Below are 22,431 nucleotides of genomic sequence, written 5' to 3'. Positions count from 1 at the left end.
GCCAAATATCCTCACTGTTCCCAGGGAGGGGCTGGCTGACCCTTTACTTTGCCAGCTGAGAGGCAGAAGCCTGAGGGACGATGGTCTGTGGAGCCATCCCTCCTTCCTCCAGTAGCTGGCCAGGCCTGCACCTGTCTCTAGGCCTGCAAGGATAGGCACAGGCGGAGATAAGATTTCTGAGCAGAAATATGAGCAAATACTTGAGGAAAGCACACCTGCTAGGGTAGCAGGGCCTAGCGCAGAAGGCCTGACAGCTGGGGCAAGGGGTCAGCGCACAGGCGGTGGCCCTGGACCTGAAGCTTTTGTGTCAAGTCAATCTAGGTGAACCCTGGTTGGAAGAAGTTATGGGGCCTCAGGTAGGGTCAGCTCTCGGTGTGGCCTGGCTTCATCTAAAGGTGGAGGTCCTCACCATGGCCAGCCCTCACTGCCCCTCTGGGAAGGGCAGCAGGCACTGGGCCAAAGGCCTGCAGAAATCAGTCTCGGAGTGGTACACTCCACAGCCTGAGTAACCTAAGCACTGAGCTGGGCAGCATCTGGCCTGCCCTGTGGCTCCTGCCCATCTTCCTGGGCCTGACCATGTACCTGCCAAGAGAGGCCCTGGGGTATTCCAGGTGTTGGGGCAGGAGAGGGACTGGGAACAAAGGACGCAGAAGGGCTTGCTGGGGTTTTCCTTTTTATGAGATTTTTTTCTTTGTTTTTGTTTAATATGAAAATTACTTGAAAAGACAAGGGACCAACCCCGCCAGGCAGCTTGGCCGCTGCTGGCCGCACCAATCCTAACATTCCAGGTGTAAGTTACAGAGCTCAAGTTCATCTACAAAAAAAGTAATAAAAATAAAATTTAAAATGGCACCTTCAACAGAACACAACAAACCTTAGAGCCCACCCCGGGTGAGAAGCCCTGTGCAGGGCCCGGGCGTTCATCATCTCTGCTCCAGCCAGAAAGTAAACACAAAGCTAAAAAAGACTCCTCGGTGTCTTGGAATAAGTTAGACCACACGTCTTCCCCCGCATGTCCACCAGAGGAGCAGTGTCTCTGCATGTGAGGGCGGGACTTGGGGCGCTATGGAAACAGAGGGTGGGGTGGGCAGCAGTCTGGTGGGGGAGGGAGGCCGCTTGGCCTCTGCAGGCCTCACTGGATACTCTGGGGCTGATGGAGGGGCCCAGGCAGGCCACACTGTGAGTGACCGCCTAGTCCTCAATAACAATGGGCTCATCGTTGACTGGTGCAGGTGGGGGTGGCCGCAGCGGCAAGGCCTGGCTCTGGCGCAGGGCAATGGGCTTGTAGGGCCGGCGGGCAGCACGCTTGGTTTCTGAGGACGAGAGCAGCTTGCGGATTTTCCTGTGGGAAGAGGTGGGCCAGTAAAAACCAGAAGGTGGTAGCTGAAGACTCCCATCCCGTCCCAGGAAAGGCTCCAACCTGGTCTCCTCAGTGGCCATGTAAAATACGTCGTCTGGGGCGTCAATCCAGTTCATTCGCCGCCGCTTGACTGGAGGCAGGGAGCCACCACGGATTAGGCGCACTTTGGTGGGGTAGGACTTCCCATTGAGCAGGAGATTCCGACTTGGTCCCTGTAGTGAACAAGAGGTAGGTATGAACACAGGGAGACAGTGCCCTGGCCTCACTTTACTACCCTCAGACCAAGCACCCAACTTCCTCAGCAGCCAGGCTTCAAGGTTCCATAGCAACACACCCAGCCCAGGTAAGGAGCTCCTGGAGGGCTGTTCAGGCCTGAATGAACTGGGCCTTGGCTACCTGTTAGGTCTGGCCAGGACTCTCAGATACTCTCTCCATGGCACTGGTCGGGGAGTAGGGGCTACCTGGGCCACTTCCCCAACACCTGAGGGATGTGAACACACACAGAAGTATGCCAAGTCTCTAGTCACCCACTCTTACCATGTGCCTGGTCTGTCCATGGTTTGCCAGACCTGATGAAAAAGAACACAAGTGAGGCCAGAGCAGGGAAGCACGTGCAGCACCCACACTGCTTGCCTTAGGATGGGGGTGGGGGATGATCCCACCTGAGGCCACCCCCTCCAGCCAAGGCCCACACCCAAGTGGCCTGTTCTCAGCTAGCCCAGATGGTCCCATAGTTCTGCTAACCCTGAGAACCACCTACATCCTGACCAGCAGACGATGTAGCAGTTTGGCAGTTTGGACTCCAGGTAGGAGGCCAGGTCTCAGATCTGATATTTGCTTCTTCAAAAGTGTGAGATGACTACCCCTTCGCCCCACGTACCCCCAACTAGGCCAAGACAGGTGAAGTCTAGTCAAGCAACAGCCTGCAGGGCTGTATGCACACTACCATCCCTATCCCTTCTTGGGGCAGCCATTATCTGCCAGTTGCTCACATGCTAAAAGCAGTTACCCTGACTACAATAGCATGCTTGTAGGCTGCAGATCTGAAAAGGAACTGAGATGTCAACAGGATGAAGCTGAGAGGCAAAACCTAGGCTCTGCCAGCCCAGCACAGCAAGAGTCCCAGCTGGGCCCACCTCAGGAATCATTGTCTCCTAGGTCTGCTGGCATGTATAAGCATGTGTGCCAAACAGGTCTCTGAATGGCCTGGCCCCAAGCTGGGGACGGGGGGAACGGACCAACAAGACAGGACTCCTCTACCATGCCTAGCCAGTGCCACTGGACCCCTTGGCAATCTGTCAATCATCAGACACTTCCCATCAGAGATCTCCCTCTTTTATATTTTGAGACAAAGTCTTAACATGTATCTCAGCTACCTGGAACCAGAGATCGTCCTATCTTCAGCCTCCCAAGGGTGGAGATTACAGGGTGGCCCATCTCTTAAGAGGAGCTCTGAAGAGCCTGTCCCACCTCCTCTACTTGCAATTCGACCCTATTCTGGCGTCCTGGATCCAGCCTTTCCCCTGCAAACTCATTTAGATCCCAGGGGCCCCAATTTCCTGGTCTGCAGCACCCAGGCAGGGATGACCTGTTCATGGCACCTGATGGGACCCCAACCCGGTGCCCACACAAAGCCCTATCACAAGAGCTACTTACCCAGGTAAGTGCCTGCCAGGGTGATGAGATGGCAGAGAGAGAAGACGGACACCAGTTAGAGTGAGCCGCATGCACACGGCAGCTAAGCCGCAGGGCAGAGCAGCAGGCAGCATGGGGCAGGGGTTAGTGAGTTAAGAACCTAGGGTGCCAGGGGCCAACGCCTGCCCGGAGTTCCCATCCACCCTGCTTATGCAAGGCCCACTCCTGAGGCCTACCACAGCAGCACTAGAAGGTGGGCTGTCTCCAGGCAGCCAGCCCATGGCTCCTAGGCTAGATCTGGTACTGATACCTGGTTTTACAATTTCAGGACAGCTACTTCTCTTGTGGCTAGACCCTCTGACATGGGGACTGAGCTGCCTAGACCACTTGCAGGGCCAGGGAGTTCCCACCATGTCCTGGTTTGATCCCCATTGCAGAACACACCTCAGGTCTGCATGTGGAAGTAAACAGCTCTTTATAGGCCAGAAGCGAGGCCTGGGAAGGCTATGCCTGGACTCTGGATTGAGGTGCAGATAACGGCAGCCAGACAAAAGGGATATGCCTGCCTGGGTGCCTGACAGCTGGCAAGCTTCCAAAACAACCTCGAGGGGGAGCGTCCTGAGGGAATAAGGTATAATTGGATGGCCACTGCCCACTGCTACCTCCTGGGCTCTTGTCCTAATGGCACAGGGGCCTGAGCAGGCTCATGCTGGCTGGCTGGTGTTTCCTGACTACTCATAGGTCCAGCCTTAAACACTAACCCCCACACTGACCTCAGACTTGGTGCTCTCCCTCATGTCCAGAGCAGGCTCGTGCCCCACAGTCCTTACCTCATCAGGAAAATATGAGCTAATCTTTAGTAGATACAAAGCCCATACGTAAGCCCAGCCACCAGCCCATCCTACTGTCCCATCAAGCAGGGCACACAAATTTACAGGCAGCACTAGCGGCCTACAAGCAAGGCTGAAGGCATGCGAGCAGTCACAGCGCGGCAGCAGTGGGGGCGCCAGGGCCCTCGTGCAAAGACAGTCCATTCATAGCTCAGGCCGAGGGCCAAGGCCAGGGACCCAGGCTCATGAACTTCTACCAAGTTACAAGTCTACAAGAGCATAGATAGGAGTGTGGACTGCCCCTGTACGTGCCCCGGGCCTCCCAGTCTGCTGGTGGACAGCACACACAGGCACCACGACAGGACTCAGCCACGGCACCCCACCAGCGGCCGCCCCAGGCCTTACCCCTACTGGGCATCAAGAGGCGCTTCTTCATGTTGCCTGGCAGTGCCCAGGGACAGGAAAGAGAGGGAGAGAAAACACCATCAACTAAGATAACCAGTTGAATAAGGGTCATGTGGAGCTCCAGGGCTAGCCCCATGGCCCTCTGTAGGCATGACCCCCTTACAGGGCCAGTCCTGCAGCTCAGACTCACCATCCACCCCATTGTGCTGCTCATAGCTCCTCTTGCCCAGGATGGTAGGGGAGCCATTGTTGATAACGGGGGCTGACTTGGCAGGGGTCAGACTGCTGAGTACACTGGATGAACTCTTCACAGGGTCAGGCTTAGGGGGGCGGGGGTGAGTCTCTGTGGAAATGTAAGAGTCAAGGGTGTGATTCAGAAACTGCAGTACAAGAGGATCCACGCAGTAATATCTTCCCACCCTGAAACCCCACTGACTAGGCTGGAAGAAAACAGTCACTATCTACCAGAGCTCACTGAAGCGGGGAAAAATAACCAGAGGGCTCCCTAGGACATCTTCAGGAGAGCCAAGTAGAGCCCAACCTGCTGCCTTGGACAGGATGGCCGGGTAAGTGCTAAGAGCTTACAAGATCCAGACACAGCCCATAAACACAGCAGTCCCATCAGACAGCCTCCACATCCAGGCCACCAGGTCTGATGGCAGAAGACTGGCCACTGGCCAGACACTGAGCTGCCTGGCTGGCCTGAGCAGGGACCCGCCCCACAGAAGGTAGGTCCTGGCACTGACCACATCCTCCTATGGAACAAAAGCAAGGCTGGCTGGCCCTGGGGCCCAGGACCCCGGACCGGGAACAAAGCCAAAGACACTTGTGTCTGCAATGGACACACTTAGCTCATGGTTCTGGAATGTCCTTTCTAGAAGGACTGCTACCTCCATGCTGGAGGACCGACCCAAGCCCACTTAAACGCTGCAAACAAGTGAACACAAGTATCTGGTTCAACCCAGAATGTGCCATTTCTAAATGGCTAGTAGCACTGCCTAGAGATCTCAACAATGCCCACACCAACACAAACAAGGAACCATCTCTGCAAGGCTGCTAGCCAGCCAAATGAGCACCTTGGCCACCCAAGGGCTCACAAAGGCCTGCAACGTTGTCTTATAGTTGGGGAGAGGCCTCTCTGCAGGTGGCAGGTGCCCACCCTGCCTTGGTAGACTTCCAGGTTGTGTTACACCTGACATAAACCCTAGTCAGAAGTCAGGTGCAATGGCGCACACCTTTAATCCTAATACTCGGGAAACGGAGGCAGGAGGATCTCTGTGAGTTGGAGACCAGCCAGGGCTACACAGAGAAACCTGTCTCTAACCAGGACACAGGGCTCCTGGGTATTCCAGTGAGGTTAGAGTCAAAGATCCTGGGGCTCAGGACCAAGGAGGGACAAAAGCAGCAGTGCTGCTGTGGGTGTCGCTAAGCCTGGCACAGGGCAACCTCAGCCACAAGGGTAGTTCTGGTGATCATGCAGTGTTTCCTAGATGGCTGCTAGGATCAGAGTTAGAGAGCCACGTCCCCCCCTGCAGCTTACCAAGGTACCGGAGCACAGCCTCCAGGGGCTTCCGCACTACCTGCTTCAGCACCAGTGGGCTCTGGGAAGCCTCAGGCAGCCGTGCTGTGCCTACAGGAGGGGGAGGTTGGGTGAAGGGCTACGTCCCCCCAGAGTCAGGGCCCTTACCTTTACCCCAACCTGGACACTGCCTGGGTGTGGCTCCTGCCGGCCCCAAGAAAGGGAACAAAGAATGACTCACATTCAGCCTTGATTGCTGCGCTGTTGATGGGCATGTAGGGGTGGCGTGCGGCATGCCATGGGCGTAGGATCTCACGGCACAAGCGCCGGGCAATGCGTGTCAACTTGGTAGTATGCAGGTAGAAGGCCTGCCTTGTCTTCATGGCAAACTTGGGGCTCCCACTGCTCCGGGCTGGGATGCCATGGGGACTCTGTGGAATGGGGCACACCACCCCAACACAGCACTGTGACCGGAGGCCAAGGACCCAAAGCCCACATGCAGCAGGTGATAGGTATGGCATGTCCCACTTACCATGTTATTGCGGTTTGGTCCCGGCCTCTCTCCATCTAACCGGGTTGGCATTTTCAAGCCACCATATTTCTTCCAATATGTCCAACAAGATGCGCAGAGGCGACACTGCATGTTAGGGGGACCCCAAGAATACCACTGGTAAGACTGTGTGGCTACGGACAACAAAGTTGGAAATAGACGGATTCTTAAGCAGAACCAACGGTGCAGAGAGCATCCCACAGTGTCCCCACCGCCACCACAGCCATCCCACCCACAGTTCTAGGGCCAAAGCAGGTCCACCTCATGTTCCCGAGGAACTCTTCCAGACTCCCCCCACCACTGCAGCCCCATTATGCTGTCATTCCAGGTCTGGGCACAGGGCCTTCGGGGCCCATGAGCACCACAGCCACGCAGGGGCGTTCCCGCGGCCCCGCTGCCCGGGCGGGTGCCGGGCGGGTGCCGGGCACGGCACTTACCGTAGCAGCTCTCGCAGGCCCGGCCGGCCCCGGGGCTCTGGCCCGGCGTCCCTGTGCCATTCACTACACTGGCCTTGACACTGTTGACGCTGATCTGGTTTGGATTTGGCTTGTTACTGATGGAGGAGAAGGATCAGTCACAGGTGCTCTGGGGTGTCTGTATCCCAACAGACACCCCTGTTCCCTGGTCCCTTGTGTCATGGCTGCCATACCCCATGCCCCAATATGCTGAGCACTAAACCCAGCTTGACTCCTGGCCAAAAATCCTTGAAGCCCGATCCCTCCTCCCCAGCTAAGCAAGCTCATGAAGAGGTGACAGAGGTTCCTTGACTCAGCTCAGGAAGCCACCTGACCCCAATGGATCCTAAGAGTCCCACACCCACTGCCCACCCACCACTGGCCCCCAGGAACGCAAGAATGAACTTACTAGTTGGGAATATAAACCTGCTTTAACTTGCTCTCTGCTTCAGCTGCTTTCAAACGTTTCTTAAAACAAAACAGAGGGTTAGGGAGGTTATCAGGCTGGCTGGGGCAGCTAGGAGACCACAGGGAGGGGACACCATGGTTTCTCCATCACTGTCTCCCTTGGGAAAGACTTGTGAAAATTTTGCATGGCTCTTCTGGCCAGCCTAGGGCCAGGAAGTGGGGGTGTCAGGCTGGCTAGGGTTCAGGAATGTCCCTTCCTCCCAGTCTCTCTGAGTCCTCTAGTGACCGTGGCTCCTTCCTCTTTGCTCCAGGCTTAGGGAAGGCATAAACAAATTAATGTGACTCTCTGGGGACTGTGGGGGAAGGATGAGGCAGGTGTGGTATGGGAGGGTGGGACGCCCACCTGCTGGACGTATCTGTCGGTGGTCTTCCACATGTAGTAGTATTCAATGATGCTGGTGAGCGATTTCCATGGGAGCTGGGGTGAGAAGGCAACATCATGGGTGGCAGGAACAGGACTACTGCCCAGCCAGACTGGGACAGGGTGCAGAGGCAGGGGCAGTGCTGGGATGGCAATCCTGGCCCCCCACTAACAGCACAACAAGCCCCCTTCCCCACTGTGTTAACCACAGGAATGTGTGGCTGACCTTCCCCTGAAAACCCAAGCTAGAACAATTACCATTATGTCCGAGAACCTGAGCCAGATGACACCACCAGCTTTGCTCTCCTTACTGGGGATCAGAGACCTGTCGTCCTGCCCTTCTGCCTCCCACCACGACCATGCACTTGTCAGCCTCCAGGACCACAGACTGATGGATTGGCTCTGAACTACCCATTCTCAGGGGCTCTGCTCCAGTAGTGAAGGATGGACCAGGACAGGCCGGGAGGCTCCCCGTGCCGCCCACATCTCAGCACTGCACCACCCTGGGCTGCAAAGCCATCTTGGCTGCTCCTCCGGGTCAGTTAACTCTACGGCTTCTTCCACAGCCTTTGTCCTTCCCTTATACATAGCTGAATGTTGAGGGCTGGGGCGATTCTTATCTTCGGGCACACAGCAGTGAGCGGAGCCCTAAACCCTGCCCTCTTCCAGTACTTGTCAGGCTACAAGCCAAGCGACTGAGTTCAGTCTTCTTCACCTCCAGCTACTGTTTAAAATGGCACTTTTCATTTCAAAGGGCTCATAGGTTGTTTTTGGCAGTGGTGGGGATCAAACCCAGAGTCTTGGCCATGAAAGGCAAGCATCTTATCCCTGGGCTATACCCCAAGGCTAGGGCTTCAGTCTTTAAAAATCTAGCATGATGGTTAGAAATGTCATTTGAGAACTTTGGTATTTAGTATTTCTTTAGTATTTATCAGCTTTATCTGCATGAACAACTCCCAAGAGCAGACTCACAAAAGTGTGTCTTGTGGCCTGGGCTACACAAAAGCTGGGTTATGTCTGTTCTGTGCAGAATCCTGTTTCTGTACTTGGGTCACTTGATCCACTGACCAGCAGGCCTTGCTCTCTAGCACGTGGCTCCGCAGCCTTTTCTTTGGAGTCTCCGACACTGTTTATCTGCTGAACTGTGTCTAGAAATACTCAGATTCCACAGGGCCGTCCAACCTGCTGTAGCAAACATGTCCAGCCCTCTCAAACGCTGCCACCTCTCTTCTAACCGCTGGTTTCTTTCTATCCCATTCTTCTAACGCTACTTTTTGTCTAAAAAGGTTGTGCTCACTTTACATGCCCAGCTGTCCAGCAGCTGGGCTCCCAGGCTACTCCTTCAGACCTTCTGGAAGTCTGTGCCTATGCTAGCACTCTGCGTGACCCTGGCTCTCCCGCCCTGGGCTGGGCTGGCTAACTTAAGTTTGTTTGTCATTTGTAGCAGTTTCTAAGTATTTCCCAGGCTGGTCTCAAACTCACAATCCTCCTGCCTCAGCCTCCTGACGCTGGGATTATAGGCATGTTTCACCACGCTGAGCCTTGTTATTATTCTGATGGTGCTCCAATGGACAATACAGTCCACTCACTACATCCTGGCACTTAGTAACCCTACCTCCTCCAGGCTGTGGGTAAGGTGGCCCAGCTGCCTAACCTCCTCCAGACACGCTCCTTCACCAGAGTGCCTGCAGGCTTTCAGTCACGTTTAATACTATGCCGTCCTTTGGGGACTGAGGGGACTCTGAGGGCTTAGGCCCTCTCATAGTAAAGACCCCAAGGACTTGCTGGAACTGCACATAGGAGGGAGGCTCAGCTTAGTTAAGAACAAAACAAAAACAAGTTCAAGCAGCTGATAAGACTTGAGGATGCCTCCAGAGGAACCTCCTCCACAGCAGTATCCTAGCTCCACAGTGAGGGCCTATGCCCACTCAGTGCTCACTGGCAGCCATACTATGCATGGACGGAAAGCGCAGAGGCCTGGCCACGGGCACAGGCCTCTTCCTGGTGAGAGTGGGGCCTGGCTAGCCACTACCCAACCTCACGTAAGCACTTACAAAATCTTGTTGAATGTCTGTGAAATCTTTCCCATATTTTTCCAGAGCTTCCTCAAAAAGGTTGGCTTCTGATGCTGACCACTCCTCCATCTCATCCCTGCAGAGCACCGGCCCACCCTGAGGCACGAGGGCTGAGATAGCCTTGGAGATGTCGTAGATGTTCTTGTGCAGCGTGTCCATGGCATGGAACTGTAAGACAGCAGGGCTCCCCTGGGTCCAGGCTGTCCCCAGGCCCTAAGGAGTGTCCTCCTGAACCGTGATGTGACCCACCCACTCCTTCAGGTCTCAAGGTGACAATCTAGTGGCTGCCAAGGCCCCTGGGTGGGAACCCCTCCTTAACTCCCTTAGCGTATGTTAAACAAATCTAAGGTGTACTAGAAGATGCTGAAGTCCTCAGTTACCTTGCTAGGACCCTCTGTGCCTATGTGGCTGTTGGCCCCCAGAAGAAAGCAGGGGAGGCGGCAGTGGCCCACTCACCAGGGTGATGTCTCGGGAGGCCGCCGCGGCACTCATGTGCAGGCTAGGCTGCCGCACGGAGCTGCTGCAATCCAGGGCCCGTGCAAAGGTGCCCACAGAGCTGGGAAGAGGGAGACTCACTAACCACCAGAGCTGACTTGGAGGGACTGCCTCCACCAGGCAAGTCAGTGAGGCCAGGGCCTAGGTGGCACACCCACCAAAGGGCCTCTGGGGCCCAGCTTTAGAGGAGACCAGGTAGAAGCTGCAGGAGCGTCTCGGTGGCATATGAGTTCCCATGTGCAAATGAGTTGGGAACAAAGAACTTACAAAAAGTGCCTCAACGCTGCTTAGGAGAATTAGCCATCTCCATTGTGTCTGCTGGAGATTTCTCTATGGGGAGCTGCCTCAGACCTGGGGACCCTAAGCCTCATTGTCTGTGGCAAATGTAGACAGGCCTCCTCCTGGGCCATGCTGGGATTGATCTGGGCTTCAGCTGCTCTGTAGGCTCAGCACTGGTTCTGGGGTCCTACCTCCTCCATTCCAGCAGCCCCCAGCCACCCACTTGGACAGCTTTAGCTAGGTCCTAGTCTAGCCCTGGGAGAAGCGCCTGCCTATGGTGGAGACAGACCTCAGGACACAGAGTGAGAACATAGGCCCAGACACACAGGCACACGTGTCATGGGACCCAAAGGGACCCCAGGGACATTTGCAGCCCTAAAAGGCTGCATCCATACTCAGTGAAAGGTCTGAGCAGGAAACAAGGACAAGACCATGGACTTCATGTTGGATGTACAAATTAAGGCTCCATGCCTCTAAGACCCATCCCAGCACTCCAGGCAACAACCTGCTTGTCCCTGGTTATTGAACTCACCGGGCCACTACAAGGAACTGGTCAATCTGCTTATCCACAAGCGGATTATGGGCTTCCCACACCTTGGTCTCCAGTTTCGACTGATCACGGCCATCCTCCTCACCTATGGGGAGGAAACAAGTGTCCCTTAGAACAGCAAAGGCTGGGGAAAAGACTCCAGAGTGGAACCAAAAGTCTGTCTGCTCTTCTTTTCCCCAGGTGACGGGAAGTGCTAGCTTGGAGGGGAGACCGGCACACACATCCTTACATAGAACCTCCAAGGCACACTTGGCCCAGCACTGGCTTGTACATCTTATACATACCCAATACCTGGGGCGGGAATGACCTGGGGAAGGGAGGTGTTGGGCACTCTGCTCTTTGATTTCTATTCCTCTGAGAGTTTGGGGACAATTACTGATGAAATAACTGTATACTCATAAAGAGCATACAGCACCACCAAGAGTCTTGAAGAGAACCATGTCATGAGCCAGGTCAGGCCTGACTCTAGGGAGACGCCCTGAGGAGAAATCCCACAATCATCCATTGTCTTGACTCTCCAGCCAAGGGCTACATTCATAATTTAATGAAGGTATCATGCTTCGAAATTTGCATCAGATCCAGTCAACTCCCCTTTGGCCCTTGGCATCAATGTGCCATGTGGCCATGAACAACCAGCACTTGAGTCCCTGCAGGGTACTGGGTTCCAAGTCAGGGCACTGAGCAAGCTCTCTAACAAAAGGACTGGACGTCTGCAAGGAGATATTTCTGACCCTCTTAAAGAGTTACTATCTCTGGGCCCTAAATCCAGGCAGGACAGGTCTTATGATCAGCCGGTCACAGAGGACGAGGGCCCTGAGTTGGAAGCCCACCACTGCAGGAGGCCTGGCAGGGACCACGGTAAGGACTGAGGAGCTTGATTCATCAGTTCTCTGGCAGTCGTGGTCTACAGCTGGATTCTATGACTCCAGCCTATGCAGGCCTGGTACAGTGGCATTTCCCCAGTGCTATGGGTGGGGTTCTGTCTTGGTGTAAACTGTACTCAATCCCTTCACCTGGGGTCACAGTGTGTAACCTTTGGCATTCCAGGGTCCCCAAAACCAAGACACTGTTCACAGTAAATGACTTACAACTGCCTGGAACAGAGAGCAAAGAATGCCGGGAGATCCCAACCCACATTGCTCACTTTGAAATTTCCAACATAGTTAATGGGGCAGCATGGGGCTGGATGGAGATTGCTCAGCAGTTAAGAGTATGCTCTTCCAGAGGTCCTGAGTTCAATTCCCAGTACCCATGTCTAGCAGCTCACAAACACCTGTAACTCCAAGGGATCCAACATCTCTGGTCTCAGTGGGCACCCCCAACATTGCATACATACCACATGATTAAAAGTAAAGATAATTTTTAAGAAAGACATCATGGGGAAGCAGCTGTCTTTGTGTCAAAAGGCTGCAGAGGGGTGTGCTAAGAGAGAAGAGGTCACTGTGGCAGGCAGCTCCCCTGGGGCCCTGAAGCCAAAGCATGGCCCTCTTGGGGATTCTCCTAGCACTCACCAATGAGCCCATAAATGCCTAGGAACATGGATATGCCAGATTTGGAGGAACAGATGCTCCAACTGAGGTCCTCTGACCTTTGAGACCTCTCCCGCCTCTCGGGTCCCTGTGGAACCTAAGTTCATGTGGATTTCATAGGCAAGGCCTCTATTAGTTTCCTCTGACCCTTCCTCTGGGCCAGGCCAAGCAAGCAGATACTGTAGCTTCAGCCCAGGAGGCTGGACATGGTTCAGGACTGCCTACAGAGCCTCAGGGCTGGGGCCGTTTGGGGAAGAAGCTCAAGAGAGGTCAGCACAGGCAGCAGCTGGCTGGCTCTGGCTAAGAGGTTGTGTATGGGCATCATGATGTGTCAGGGACAGGGTAACAAGCTCAACTATGGGACAGAAGTCAACAGCCTCCCAAACACAGAGCCTTGTACCCAAGAGCCAAGCGTCTGATGAGCCAGGCCACGCCCAGTACCCACCCAACTGAGCTTAGCACCTCATTCTGAGATCCAACAAGCAGAGAAAGCACAAAGACTAAGAAACCAATACGGTAAAGGGAAGGGCATGCAAAATGACGTCACCATGTGCCACACTAAGGCCAAGTGCACTGTACACACACACACACACACACACACACACACACACACACACACACACACACACACACACGGTTCTGTCTGCGGTACTGCCAAGACAGTAAAACAGTAATACCCTCAGAGACCAGGTCATCTCTTAGAATGCGCTAACAGTTACATGGGCTACAGAGCCTCTGACAACTACTGGGGCAGACCTGAGCGCTTTACTGGAGACCAAGGCCAGGATCTGGAGCTCATCAGATCATTCTGCAAGGCTGCTTGAAGGAAGATGTGGGACGGACCCACAAGCCTAAGGTGCTAGGCCAGAGTTGATGGATGTCAATCTGCTCTGGCAGTGGCAGAAAAACCTTCCGACCAAAGGTGACAACCCAAGTTTGATCCCTGTGACCCACCATAGTAGGATAGGACCTATCCTTGCAGGGTGTCCTCTGACCACCCCTACATAGAGGTTAACGAATGAATAAATGTAATTTTACACGCATCCCCAAAAGACTTTTGAGGTGGTGGTGAGAGGGCTCAGTATGCAAAGGAGCTCGCAGCCAGGCCGGACAGCCTGAGTTCAACCTCAGAGAGAAGTGACTCCTACACACTGTTCTCGACCTCCTCACGCACACTAAGGACCTGAGTTTGATCCCCAGTCTCACTCACATGGTGGGATGAGAAAACAGACTCCAGCAAGTTGTCTTCTGACCTTTATACACACACACACACACACACACACACACACACACACACACACACACACAGAGAGAGAGAGACATGCAGGCATGCACGCCCACCCCCATGTATGCACCACACACAAATGTAAAAACTATAATGAACCAGGCTGAAGCAAGAGGGTGACAAGTTCAAGGTCAGTTTGGACTATATAAGTAAGTGAGACCCTGTCTCAAAACACATGGGATGGGGCCAGGGAGATGGCTCAATGGTTAACAGCACTGACTGCTGTTCAACCAGGAAAACCTGCGTTCAACTCTCAGAACCCATAGGGCGGCTCACAACCTTTTATAACTCCAGCCACAATTGATCCAACGCTTTCTTCTGACTCCATGGGCACTGTTAAAAAGTGGTGCACCAATATCCATGCAAGCAAAATATCCACACACACAAAATATAAATAAATAAATGAAATAAGGAATGAGGCTAGGGGGGGTGGCATGTGGCAGAGCACTTGCCTAGCAGAAATAATCTAAAACCAAAGTCATAATGAACTGCCGAAGGGAAATCCGAGTTCAAGAAGCCACAGGGGTTCAACGGGTGGCTCTGGGGTTGGAGACCTGCTGCTGGACGCCAACGTCCCCTAGGAAGGAGGCGTTGAAAGCCGAGGTAGCCTAGGCTGCAGCTTCCTGCCTGCCACGGCCCAACCTGAACCTCACCTTCTTTCAGCAAGTCAGTAATGTCAGCCTGGTACCGGTTCCCTACTCGGATCTCCCCTTTGTCAGCCAGGAGGGTCTTCTGCTGTGGGTCGTAGACTAGAGAATAGAAGAAGAAATCCTGAAAAACACCACAAGACAGAGGCGTCAGGTGAGTCCTCCACCTTCAGCTGCTCCAACAAGCCTGTCCAGTTCTGATGGGGGGAGGGGACACGGTGACCTGCCTGTCTATGACCCCGGGAACAGAAGCCCCCACAGCAACAGAAATGAAGTAGGAACTGGGAGGGACCTTACCAAACTGCTGCAGAAGGTGCTTGTCTGGTTAGGAGCTAAGAGCTGATGAGCCAGGAGCTTGCCAAGATCACCGGGCACAGCCCCCTCACAAAAACCGCTGTCTTTCTGTCTCAGCAACAATTTGAAATTCAACTTATGAGGGCTGGGCATAGTGGTGGATGCCTTTAATCCCAGCACTTGAGAGGTAGAAGCAGGCAGAGCTCTGTGAGCTCGAGGTTAGTCTGACTGACTATAAGAGAAGGATTGGGCTTACAGCTGAGACAGGGAAAGGTTGAGAAAGGCTGGCTGGATGACTTTCAGCCTGGGTCAGCCATGAAAAGCTGCAGCCTGCTGTGGTGTCTAGCTGTGCTCGGTGACACTACATAGTGAGTTCCAGGACAGCCAAGGGCTACACAATAACCTGTCCCAAACACCCTGTGGGAAGTGGGGGAGAAACTCAACGTATGAGAGCAACAAAAACAAGGTGCCTAGGAATAAACCCCACAACCGGCTGCAGGCAAGCAAGCATGTGAAGCTGCACCGAGCACAGCTAGACACCACAGCAGGCTGCAGCTTTCCATGGCTGACCCAGGCTGCAAGTCATCCCGCCAGCCTTTCTCAACCTTTCCTCTCTCAGCCTCTTCCTTATAGTCAGCATGGTGTTGGTTCTGAGTAGTCTCCTGGGCCTGAGATCAACTCCTCCCATAGCCCGGCTCTCAGTGGTCCCTGTGATCTCTAGTTCCTGGCTGCTCTTGCACACTCTGCTCCCAGGCCTGCTGCCCAGCTCTCTCTTGGGCTGCTAGTCCTCACCTTGCATTCCATCCCATAACTAACAATTCCTCTGCCTCTTTCCCAGCTCCTATTCTACGTCCTGCTGCCACTCTGAGACGAACTAACCTCTCTCAACTGCCACACTGGGGTGTTAGTACCACGTACAAGACCTGTCGGTGAATGCTGTCTTTCTAAGGGCCCGGCCCACCCGGTGGATAGTGGTACTGCCCCAGACCTGTCAGTGCTCAGACCCCATACCAGTTCTCTGAATTATAAAAAGCATACAGCCTGCTTCATGCTAAGTCTCACTAGCTGGAAGGTCTGGGTGGCCTGACCATACTAGATATCCCTCTGTTGGCTGCTGTCTGTGGTAGGGCTGCTCTTCTCTTCTGGGTGGGGTCCTTGTTTCTTTTCTTTTCTTTCTTCTTTGTTTGTATTGGTTTTTTTGTTTTTGTTTTTATTTTTTGAGACAGGGTTCTCTGTGTAACAGCCCTGGCTGTCCTGAAACTCACTCTGTAGACCAGGCTGTCCTCAAACTCAGAGATCCACCTGCCTCTGCCTCCCGAGTGCTGAGATTAAAGGCGTGCGTCACCACTGCCCAACAGGGTCCCTGTTTCTTGAGACTGCCTGTCAGGGCTGAGGCCTAGGCAAAGTATGACTCTTAGAGACTATTGGTAGTTACGCCTGGTAAGCCACAGGTATATAAGGGGGAAAAAATAGGAGTCTCAGGCACACAGAGGGCAGTGAGTAGCCCAGCCAGAAGAAGCAGGAACCTGCTTTTTTCATCACTCAGGTATTGCATGTTTCCTAAACATCTAAATGGAAAACAGTATCAAAGAACACATGGGCTTGACCACCTGGACGTAGGGGCACCTGGAACACTCTAGGCTGTCTGTGTGTCACTCATACTACTGGGGTTGCCACCGTGTGTGCCATATTACCACAGGCCTTTGTCTCACAGATACTTGTGACTCTTCCCTTCTCCACAGCTGTCAGCAAGGTCCTTCCAGAGGTCCTCTGCCCAGGAGAAACACTCCCAGCATCAACCACAGCCTCCTCCTGGGCCCTGGCTGCCTAGAGGACAGCTGGTGCACATCTCATGGCTGCCCGGATTCCTAGCCCTGCAGTCCTCACCAGACTTGTGGGCCTGAAGGGGCTCATGTAGCAGCAGCCGAACCACCATGTCCAACCATCTCTGGGCTCTGTCTGGTAGGAGTGGTGGTAGGGCTGGGAGAGCAGGCTCACAGTGAGCGCTGCATGTAGACGTGGCCCTGTGTGAGGGTCTGGGCTGCGCCCAGGACGTATTCTGCCATCCTGGTACTCTCAAGCTTCAGTGGTACTCCCTGGGGGTACAGGTAACGCCCCCCTCCCAGGTCAGCCTGAGCCAGCTGTACACGGAAGCCTTGGGCCACAAGCCTCAAGCTGAGGTAGTAGAGCCCCAGAGGCAAGAGGTGGTGGTGGCGGTGGCGGCAGTGGCGGCGGCAGCAGTGTGGTGGTGGTAGTGGTGTGAAACCTGCTTCGTACCTGACTATCAGTGTTCCTTTCTACTCCCAATCCTCCAAGTAACTGACATGCTAGCCATCTAGCCTCAGAAACCTGACCTTCCCAGTAGTATCCTACAACATCCTCAGGGACTTTGCTTCCCCAGAGACACTAATTTCTCTAGGGAGTGGTATCTAATGGGTACTACCCAACTATGTGCAGAATGATCCTACATAAGAACTACCTGCCCCAAAGGCAGCAATGCCCACGAAGGCTAGCAGCCCTGAGGTCACTTCTGGCTGTGGACAGAGATGGTCCATGTAGCCTTCTGTTTTCCATGTGTTATCCACAGAGTTTTTCTGCGAGCACCCAGGTAGGAGACAAGGTGGCTCTTGTCCCTGGAACCCTGGCTCGGAAGGCCTACCAACTCCAACCACTTGTACCCCAGAGTTGGAACCTCCACATGGGGAGGGGGGTCATCTTGAAGAAATGCCTGTGAACACCTGAAATGACCGACCGATCCAGACAAACAGCTTTGACTCCTGGGGACAGGGTACTGTGGGTAGGGGGAGTTGCAGTACAGTTAAAAGGGCTGGCATCGGGCCAGGCCAGAAAACAGTAGGCTGAGTCTTACCTCACGCTCCAGGTAGGATTTCAGTGACTCGGTCTCATTGAGCAGGGTAACACTGCATTTGCCCCTGGAAGAAAAGAGTGGGTAAGAGAAGGAGGGCAGGCAGCAGGGCACCAGGGGAGGGGGGGGGCCAAGAACTACCTGATGTGGGTGGCAGGCAGCGACTCCAGCTGCCGAGAGAGGAACAGCTCCCGATGCCGCAGCTGATGCTTAAGTTTCTCAGGCAGGTCCACCATCTCTGGGTTCTCTACCTCCTCCTCCACCTCCCCTAGAGGACAAAGGGGTCCCGTGAGTCATTCCTGAAGATGGCAGCTGAGAACCCTGCCCCCCAAGCTAGCTCTCCCTCGTGCAGGGCATCAAGCGCAGGAGGGCCACTTCCCTGCCTATCACATCTCCTGCCCATTCCAGGGTGGCTCAGGAGCTCTGGGCAGGCCCCCACAGATGCCCTGAAACCCTGGAATAGAGGGCTCAACATCAGACGGGAAGAGGAAGACAGTGTTCAGACTGGCCTCAGAAGCAGCAGGCAGAGAGAGGCAGGAAAAACATGGGCACACTGCATGTTCAGGACAGGAGGTTTCACCCGCCAGCCTGAGGCCAGACGGCCCTGCACAAGACACAGTAGATGTCCTGCACTAGCAGGACAACCCCTTGAGGCCTGGGCCACAGCCAAGGCCGGGCTACAGGCTGAACATAGGGAATCCCAGCCCTCAGCCGGCTGGCAGAGGATGCAGGGATGGGCATGCAGGCAGCCCATCCAGGAGACATCCACCTGTGCGTCGCCCGCCCCAGCCCAGGGACACAGACGCGAGGACACCCTCCTTGTAGAGGTCGGCTCTTACCTTCCTCGCCGGTGTCCGCCCCCGGTCCGGCTCTATAGCAGACTGACAGGGCTACATAACAGACAGACAGCGCCCAGATGGCAGGTTAGGGCCAGTGCCAGCGCTTGCTCCCTGCCCAGGGCCCGGACCGAGGAGACATGGGGGCCACAGGCCTCCCAGCAGAGGATGAACACCACCCAGCCAAAGACTACCTGAGTCTCCTGACTGCTCCAACATTCAGGCCGCCCACCTGAGACCCATCCCTCTTCCAACTACTGCCTGAGACTTTCTACGAATGTAGTTCTTGACCACCCCAACCAGAATGTTCACACACTTGCACCAATCAGGGCCTAACTCCAACCTAGATGGCAGTCAGCACAGGAGTCAGGGGCCTCCAGACAAGACTTCCCAGAGGAAGGCAAGAAAACAACAGACGGCAGGCGGAGGTCACTGGCTATTGGGAGAAGTCCAGGCTGTACCAAACGCCAGGTGGCTTGGCTACTGTCCACTACCCTACATCAACAAAATACTCCTTTGCCTATCCCAGATCCCCAAATTGGGGAGTATGGAATAGCGTGCACAATGACAGCCCAGGCCTGCCTAGTGTGTCCAGCAGAGGGGGACAGCCCTGCCAACACCACAGCTCCAATAAACCTGCCAGACATGGCTGCTCTCTGTTGCCCCCATGTGGTGACTGCAGGGCGTTCTGGCACTTTTGGGAGGGGAATCCCTAGCCTTAGGCATCTTAGATGGAGGCCAGGGCTGGGAGATATGTTCTCAGATGCCTGGGGCATCTCCACTGAGCTGTTCTCCTCCTAAACAAGGCAGGCAGGTCTGTTCAGAGCAGCTCCTGCCCAGTGGACAGGAGCTATGCACACCATCATCTAGAGCCTGAGATGTAGGTACATGAGGCCCAGCCACCAACAACTCAAAGAGGTTAGCTTTTATGTACACCCACCCTGCATTATACAGTGCATCTAGGGAACACAGCCACACCCTCACTGGTAGAGGGGCCTGTGGGCTGCATCCAGGTACAATCCCCCACGAACCCTGAAAGACACCAAGTGGTTCTAGGACGCCTTCAACTCTTCTAGCCCTAGAGCAGAGCCTGACCCTATCACAGCTACACGCACAGTCTCTGGCTCCAGCTCTCCCTAGAGACCTTCCAAAGGACAAATCCTGAAGGCAGGTGAGACAGCCCCAACTCATACTCCGCGCCTCCCCACTTCCCAGGCCTAGAAGCACTAGCTCTGGGCTCCCATGACAGCTCCAGTCTCACTCTGCTAAGGCCTAACCTTGCTCTGGAGGGTACTGGGCAGAGGCCAGGCCACATTTCCCTCTGTGGGCATCTGGATGGGGTTCCTGTATGGGTGCACCATAAGCTACAGTGTCTGGCTTCCCATCTGAGGGTAGTGCTCAAGCTCCCCGACCACAAGGCAGGGCCCTCTCTGGGTCTCTAGCTCCTGTGTAATGGCGCCCTACTGTGGAAACAGCTGTGTGTGCCCTAGCTATAGGGAACTATGTAATCAGGAGGCAGCCCCAGGGAATGGGGCACTGGGCAAGCACAAGACAGGCCAAGAGAAGCCAGCCAGCAGAGCCTGGTACCCTTGATGCCTGCCTCCTTGGCTTGATAGAGATGCCCCATGCAGCTTTTCTGGGAGCACAGTGTGGGGGCTCTGTAGACTCCCTTGTTCTGGGAGGCCCTCCACAGAGACAGCAGCACCTCTGGGGCGTCTCAGACAGCAGGAGGTTCTGACTGCGCAGTGGTCCTTAAAGTAGGTCACTGCCCTTCCAGCAGACCATCTCTCCACTGTGGTGGACACAAGATGGCTCCGACTTCACTGCAGACTTGAGACCCACACCTGCATGTCAATCACGTCAAACATTACTGAGCATGAAGCATATGAACCTACAGGCTTTGAGGTCAGAGGTCGAGGGAGCCCAACTTTGTATCCAAAAGGGTTCCTAAGCACATGGTCTAAGACGAGGGCTGCATTTTCATTTGGAAGCAAAAACAAAGGGTCACAGTACTGTGCTGGTGGGTCACCCAGGGCTACCTGCAGGATGACAGAACTTCACTGCATAACCAACCCTACTCTCAGTCAGCTCTGGCTCCTTCTCGCTCCTCCCTAACCAAGTCCCTGGGAAGAACAGCTAGTTCTGGACAGCCTGCCTCTCTCACACTCCTGCTGGAGGTAGGTTTCTAGGGTTCCCACCTGATTGGCTGCCACCACAAAGATATTCTGGCTCCTGCAACCCTACTCCCACCTGTCAGGAGTGGGGATGATGGAGTGTGTGCACAGGTATGTGTGTGTGCTGCGCGTGTGCATTACAAGTGGGCCTTGAGCCCTTCACCAGCATCGAAAAGTCAGGGATGACACCTATTGAACTCAATGGAAAAGTACCCTCCTGGTGGACAGCCCAGGCAACTCTGCTCCTCCCCTGCTCAGAGACAGCACCCACAGTGACCAGAGCCTTACAGTTCCCAGGCTCGGGCAGAATGCCTGGGTCAAGCACCCAGGGCTCAGCAGTTACGCAACATTCACATAGCCCTGCTCCAGTCATGATACGGGCCTATTTCAGTGAGAGGTCAGACCCTAACCATGAGGGCCAGGCAAGGTTCCAACAGGGAGGAAAAGTGCCCTTGGACCATGTTTATTAGGCTTGGGTTTGAGTTCCCTTGAGCAAGGAGGAAGGTCTTTGTTTCTGAAAAAAACTACTAAAAACATAGACATCTTCCAGTGAAATGAAATCAGTCTATCTCAAGGGCCAGTGACCACAGCATCTGCCCTGGGCCAGTACCTTCCTTATCGTCTGCCCTATGGGTCTGAGCCAGACACCAGGTACACCAACATCCCACGCTGGACCACAAACTATGGGTATGGGGCAAGAGGCACGAGGAGGGATGTTTCACCCTGGCCCATGGGTAAACAGGACTTAAGAGGGAGTATGCACTTGCACAGAGCTATAAAGGTGTCACCAGAATACAGCTAGAGACAGGAAAGGACAAAGCAGGCCAGCAGAATGGCCTCAGTGAGGCCAGGACCCAAGAGTAGGCACTGAGGGGATAGGCACATCACCCCAGGGGAAAGGCTGAGACTCACTTGCATGCTTGTCAGCCAGGGCGATGAGACTGCTGGAAATGTCCCGCCTTCTGTAGAAACACACCACCTTGGCCTCCACATTCCCGTTGGCTGTCTGTAACGGCAAGGCAGAGGTGTCTGAGCAATGGAGGCCCCAAAAGGGGCCTTGAGACAGGACCAAGTCCCCCAACCAGAAACATTCAAAAGAAAATGATAGATCTCTAATACCCAAGCCCAGGTGTGAGGCCCTGAGGAGTGAGCTGAGGACAGCCAAACCTCTGACACATCAAAGTCAGGTAAATGTGACCAAAAGGGAATGAACGCTAGACACATAGATCGATCTCCCCCACCCAATGACCTGGACCCATGAAGTTCTACATTGCCAGCTAGGGGTCCCACCAAGATAGTGGCCTTAAGATAGTGGTGGCCCTGCTTTCTTTACCAGAAGCCTAAAGACAGCCCTGACACAGACTGTAGCTACCCCTCTTCCCTTCCAGGACAGGCTCCAACACTGTACTACCACAGGACTACCAGAAGTGGAGACCCGGTCTGTCACCTGGACCCTCATGACCAACAGGAACCACCGAGGTGAGACCTTGAGTCAACTGTGGACCTTGACCTGGGCTCCTGTAACGCTCTGCATGTTAGCACTAGCAGAGAATACTATACAACTAGCCAGGGTTCACATAAACGCTAAATAATGCATGGCACATCTTTAATCTCAGAACTTGAGAGGCAGGGGGAGGCAGATCTCTGTGTGTTGAAGACCACCCTGGTCTATACAGTGAATTCCAGGCAAGTCAGGACTATACGTTGAGACCCTGCCTAAAAACTAATAATAATAATAATAATGATGATAATAATAATGCTGCAATGATGCAAGGTTATAACCCTGGCTCGTGTCCCACCCTGGGTGGAGAATTATAA

General features: G+C 54.3%; 1 protein-coding gene across 5 annotated transcripts in view; it reads right to left on the bottom strand.

Annotated features, from left to right (window-relative positions):
* Positions 1 to 660: 660 nt before the first annotated feature.
* Positions 661 to 22,431, bottom strand: part of Mta1 (metastasis associated 1) — a 39,627-nt gene continuing 17,856 nt past the window's right edge. Inside the window, exons 3-22 of one of the 5 annotated variants that reach the window (XM_036205501.1) lie at positions 21,526 to 21,619; positions 18,443 to 18,493; positions 17,745 to 17,871; positions 17,607 to 17,670; positions 14,450 to 14,567; positions 10,965 to 11,067; positions 10,115 to 10,214; positions 9,638 to 9,826; positions 7,566 to 7,640; positions 7,164 to 7,222; positions 6,737 to 6,852; positions 6,282 to 6,433; positions 5,991 to 6,180; positions 5,771 to 5,860; positions 4,421 to 4,573; positions 4,231 to 4,266; positions 3,017 to 3,028; positions 1,898 to 1,929; positions 1,421 to 1,572; positions 661 to 1,342 (exon numbers count right to left, since the gene is read on the bottom strand). In XM_036205501.1, the coding sequence (XP_036061394.1) occupies positions 1,192 to 1,342; positions 1,421 to 1,572; positions 1,898 to 1,929; positions 3,017 to 3,028; positions 4,231 to 4,266; positions 4,421 to 4,573; positions 5,771 to 5,860; positions 5,991 to 6,180; positions 6,282 to 6,433; positions 6,737 to 6,852; positions 7,164 to 7,222; positions 7,566 to 7,640; positions 9,638 to 9,826; positions 10,115 to 10,214; positions 10,965 to 11,067; positions 14,450 to 14,567; positions 17,607 to 17,670; positions 17,745 to 17,871; positions 18,443 to 18,493; positions 21,526 to 21,619 (2,064 nt within the window). In that variant the 3' untranslated portion in view covers positions 661 to 1,191. The remainder of the gene's footprint in view (positions 1,343 to 1,420; positions 1,573 to 1,897; positions 1,930 to 3,016; positions 3,029 to 4,230; positions 4,267 to 4,420; positions 4,574 to 5,770; positions 5,861 to 5,990; positions 6,181 to 6,281; positions 6,434 to 6,736; positions 6,853 to 7,163; positions 7,223 to 7,565; positions 7,641 to 9,637; positions 9,827 to 10,114; positions 10,215 to 10,964; positions 11,068 to 14,449; positions 14,568 to 17,606; positions 17,671 to 17,744; positions 17,872 to 18,442; positions 18,494 to 21,525; positions 21,620 to 22,431) is intronic. The other 4 variants (XR_004946482.1, XM_036205503.1, XM_036205504.1 and 1 more) reach the window with 4 other exon arrangements.

The sequence above is a fragment of the Onychomys torridus genome, chromosome 14, assembly GCF_903995425.1.
Source record: "Onychomys torridus chromosome 14, mOncTor1.1, whole genome shotgun sequence".
NCBI classification, from domain to species: Eukaryota; Metazoa; Chordata; class Mammalia; order Rodentia; family Cricetidae; genus Onychomys; species Onychomys torridus.
Note: the sequence above shows the minus strand (reverse complement) of the source record. Positions and strands in the feature narration are given on the sequence as shown.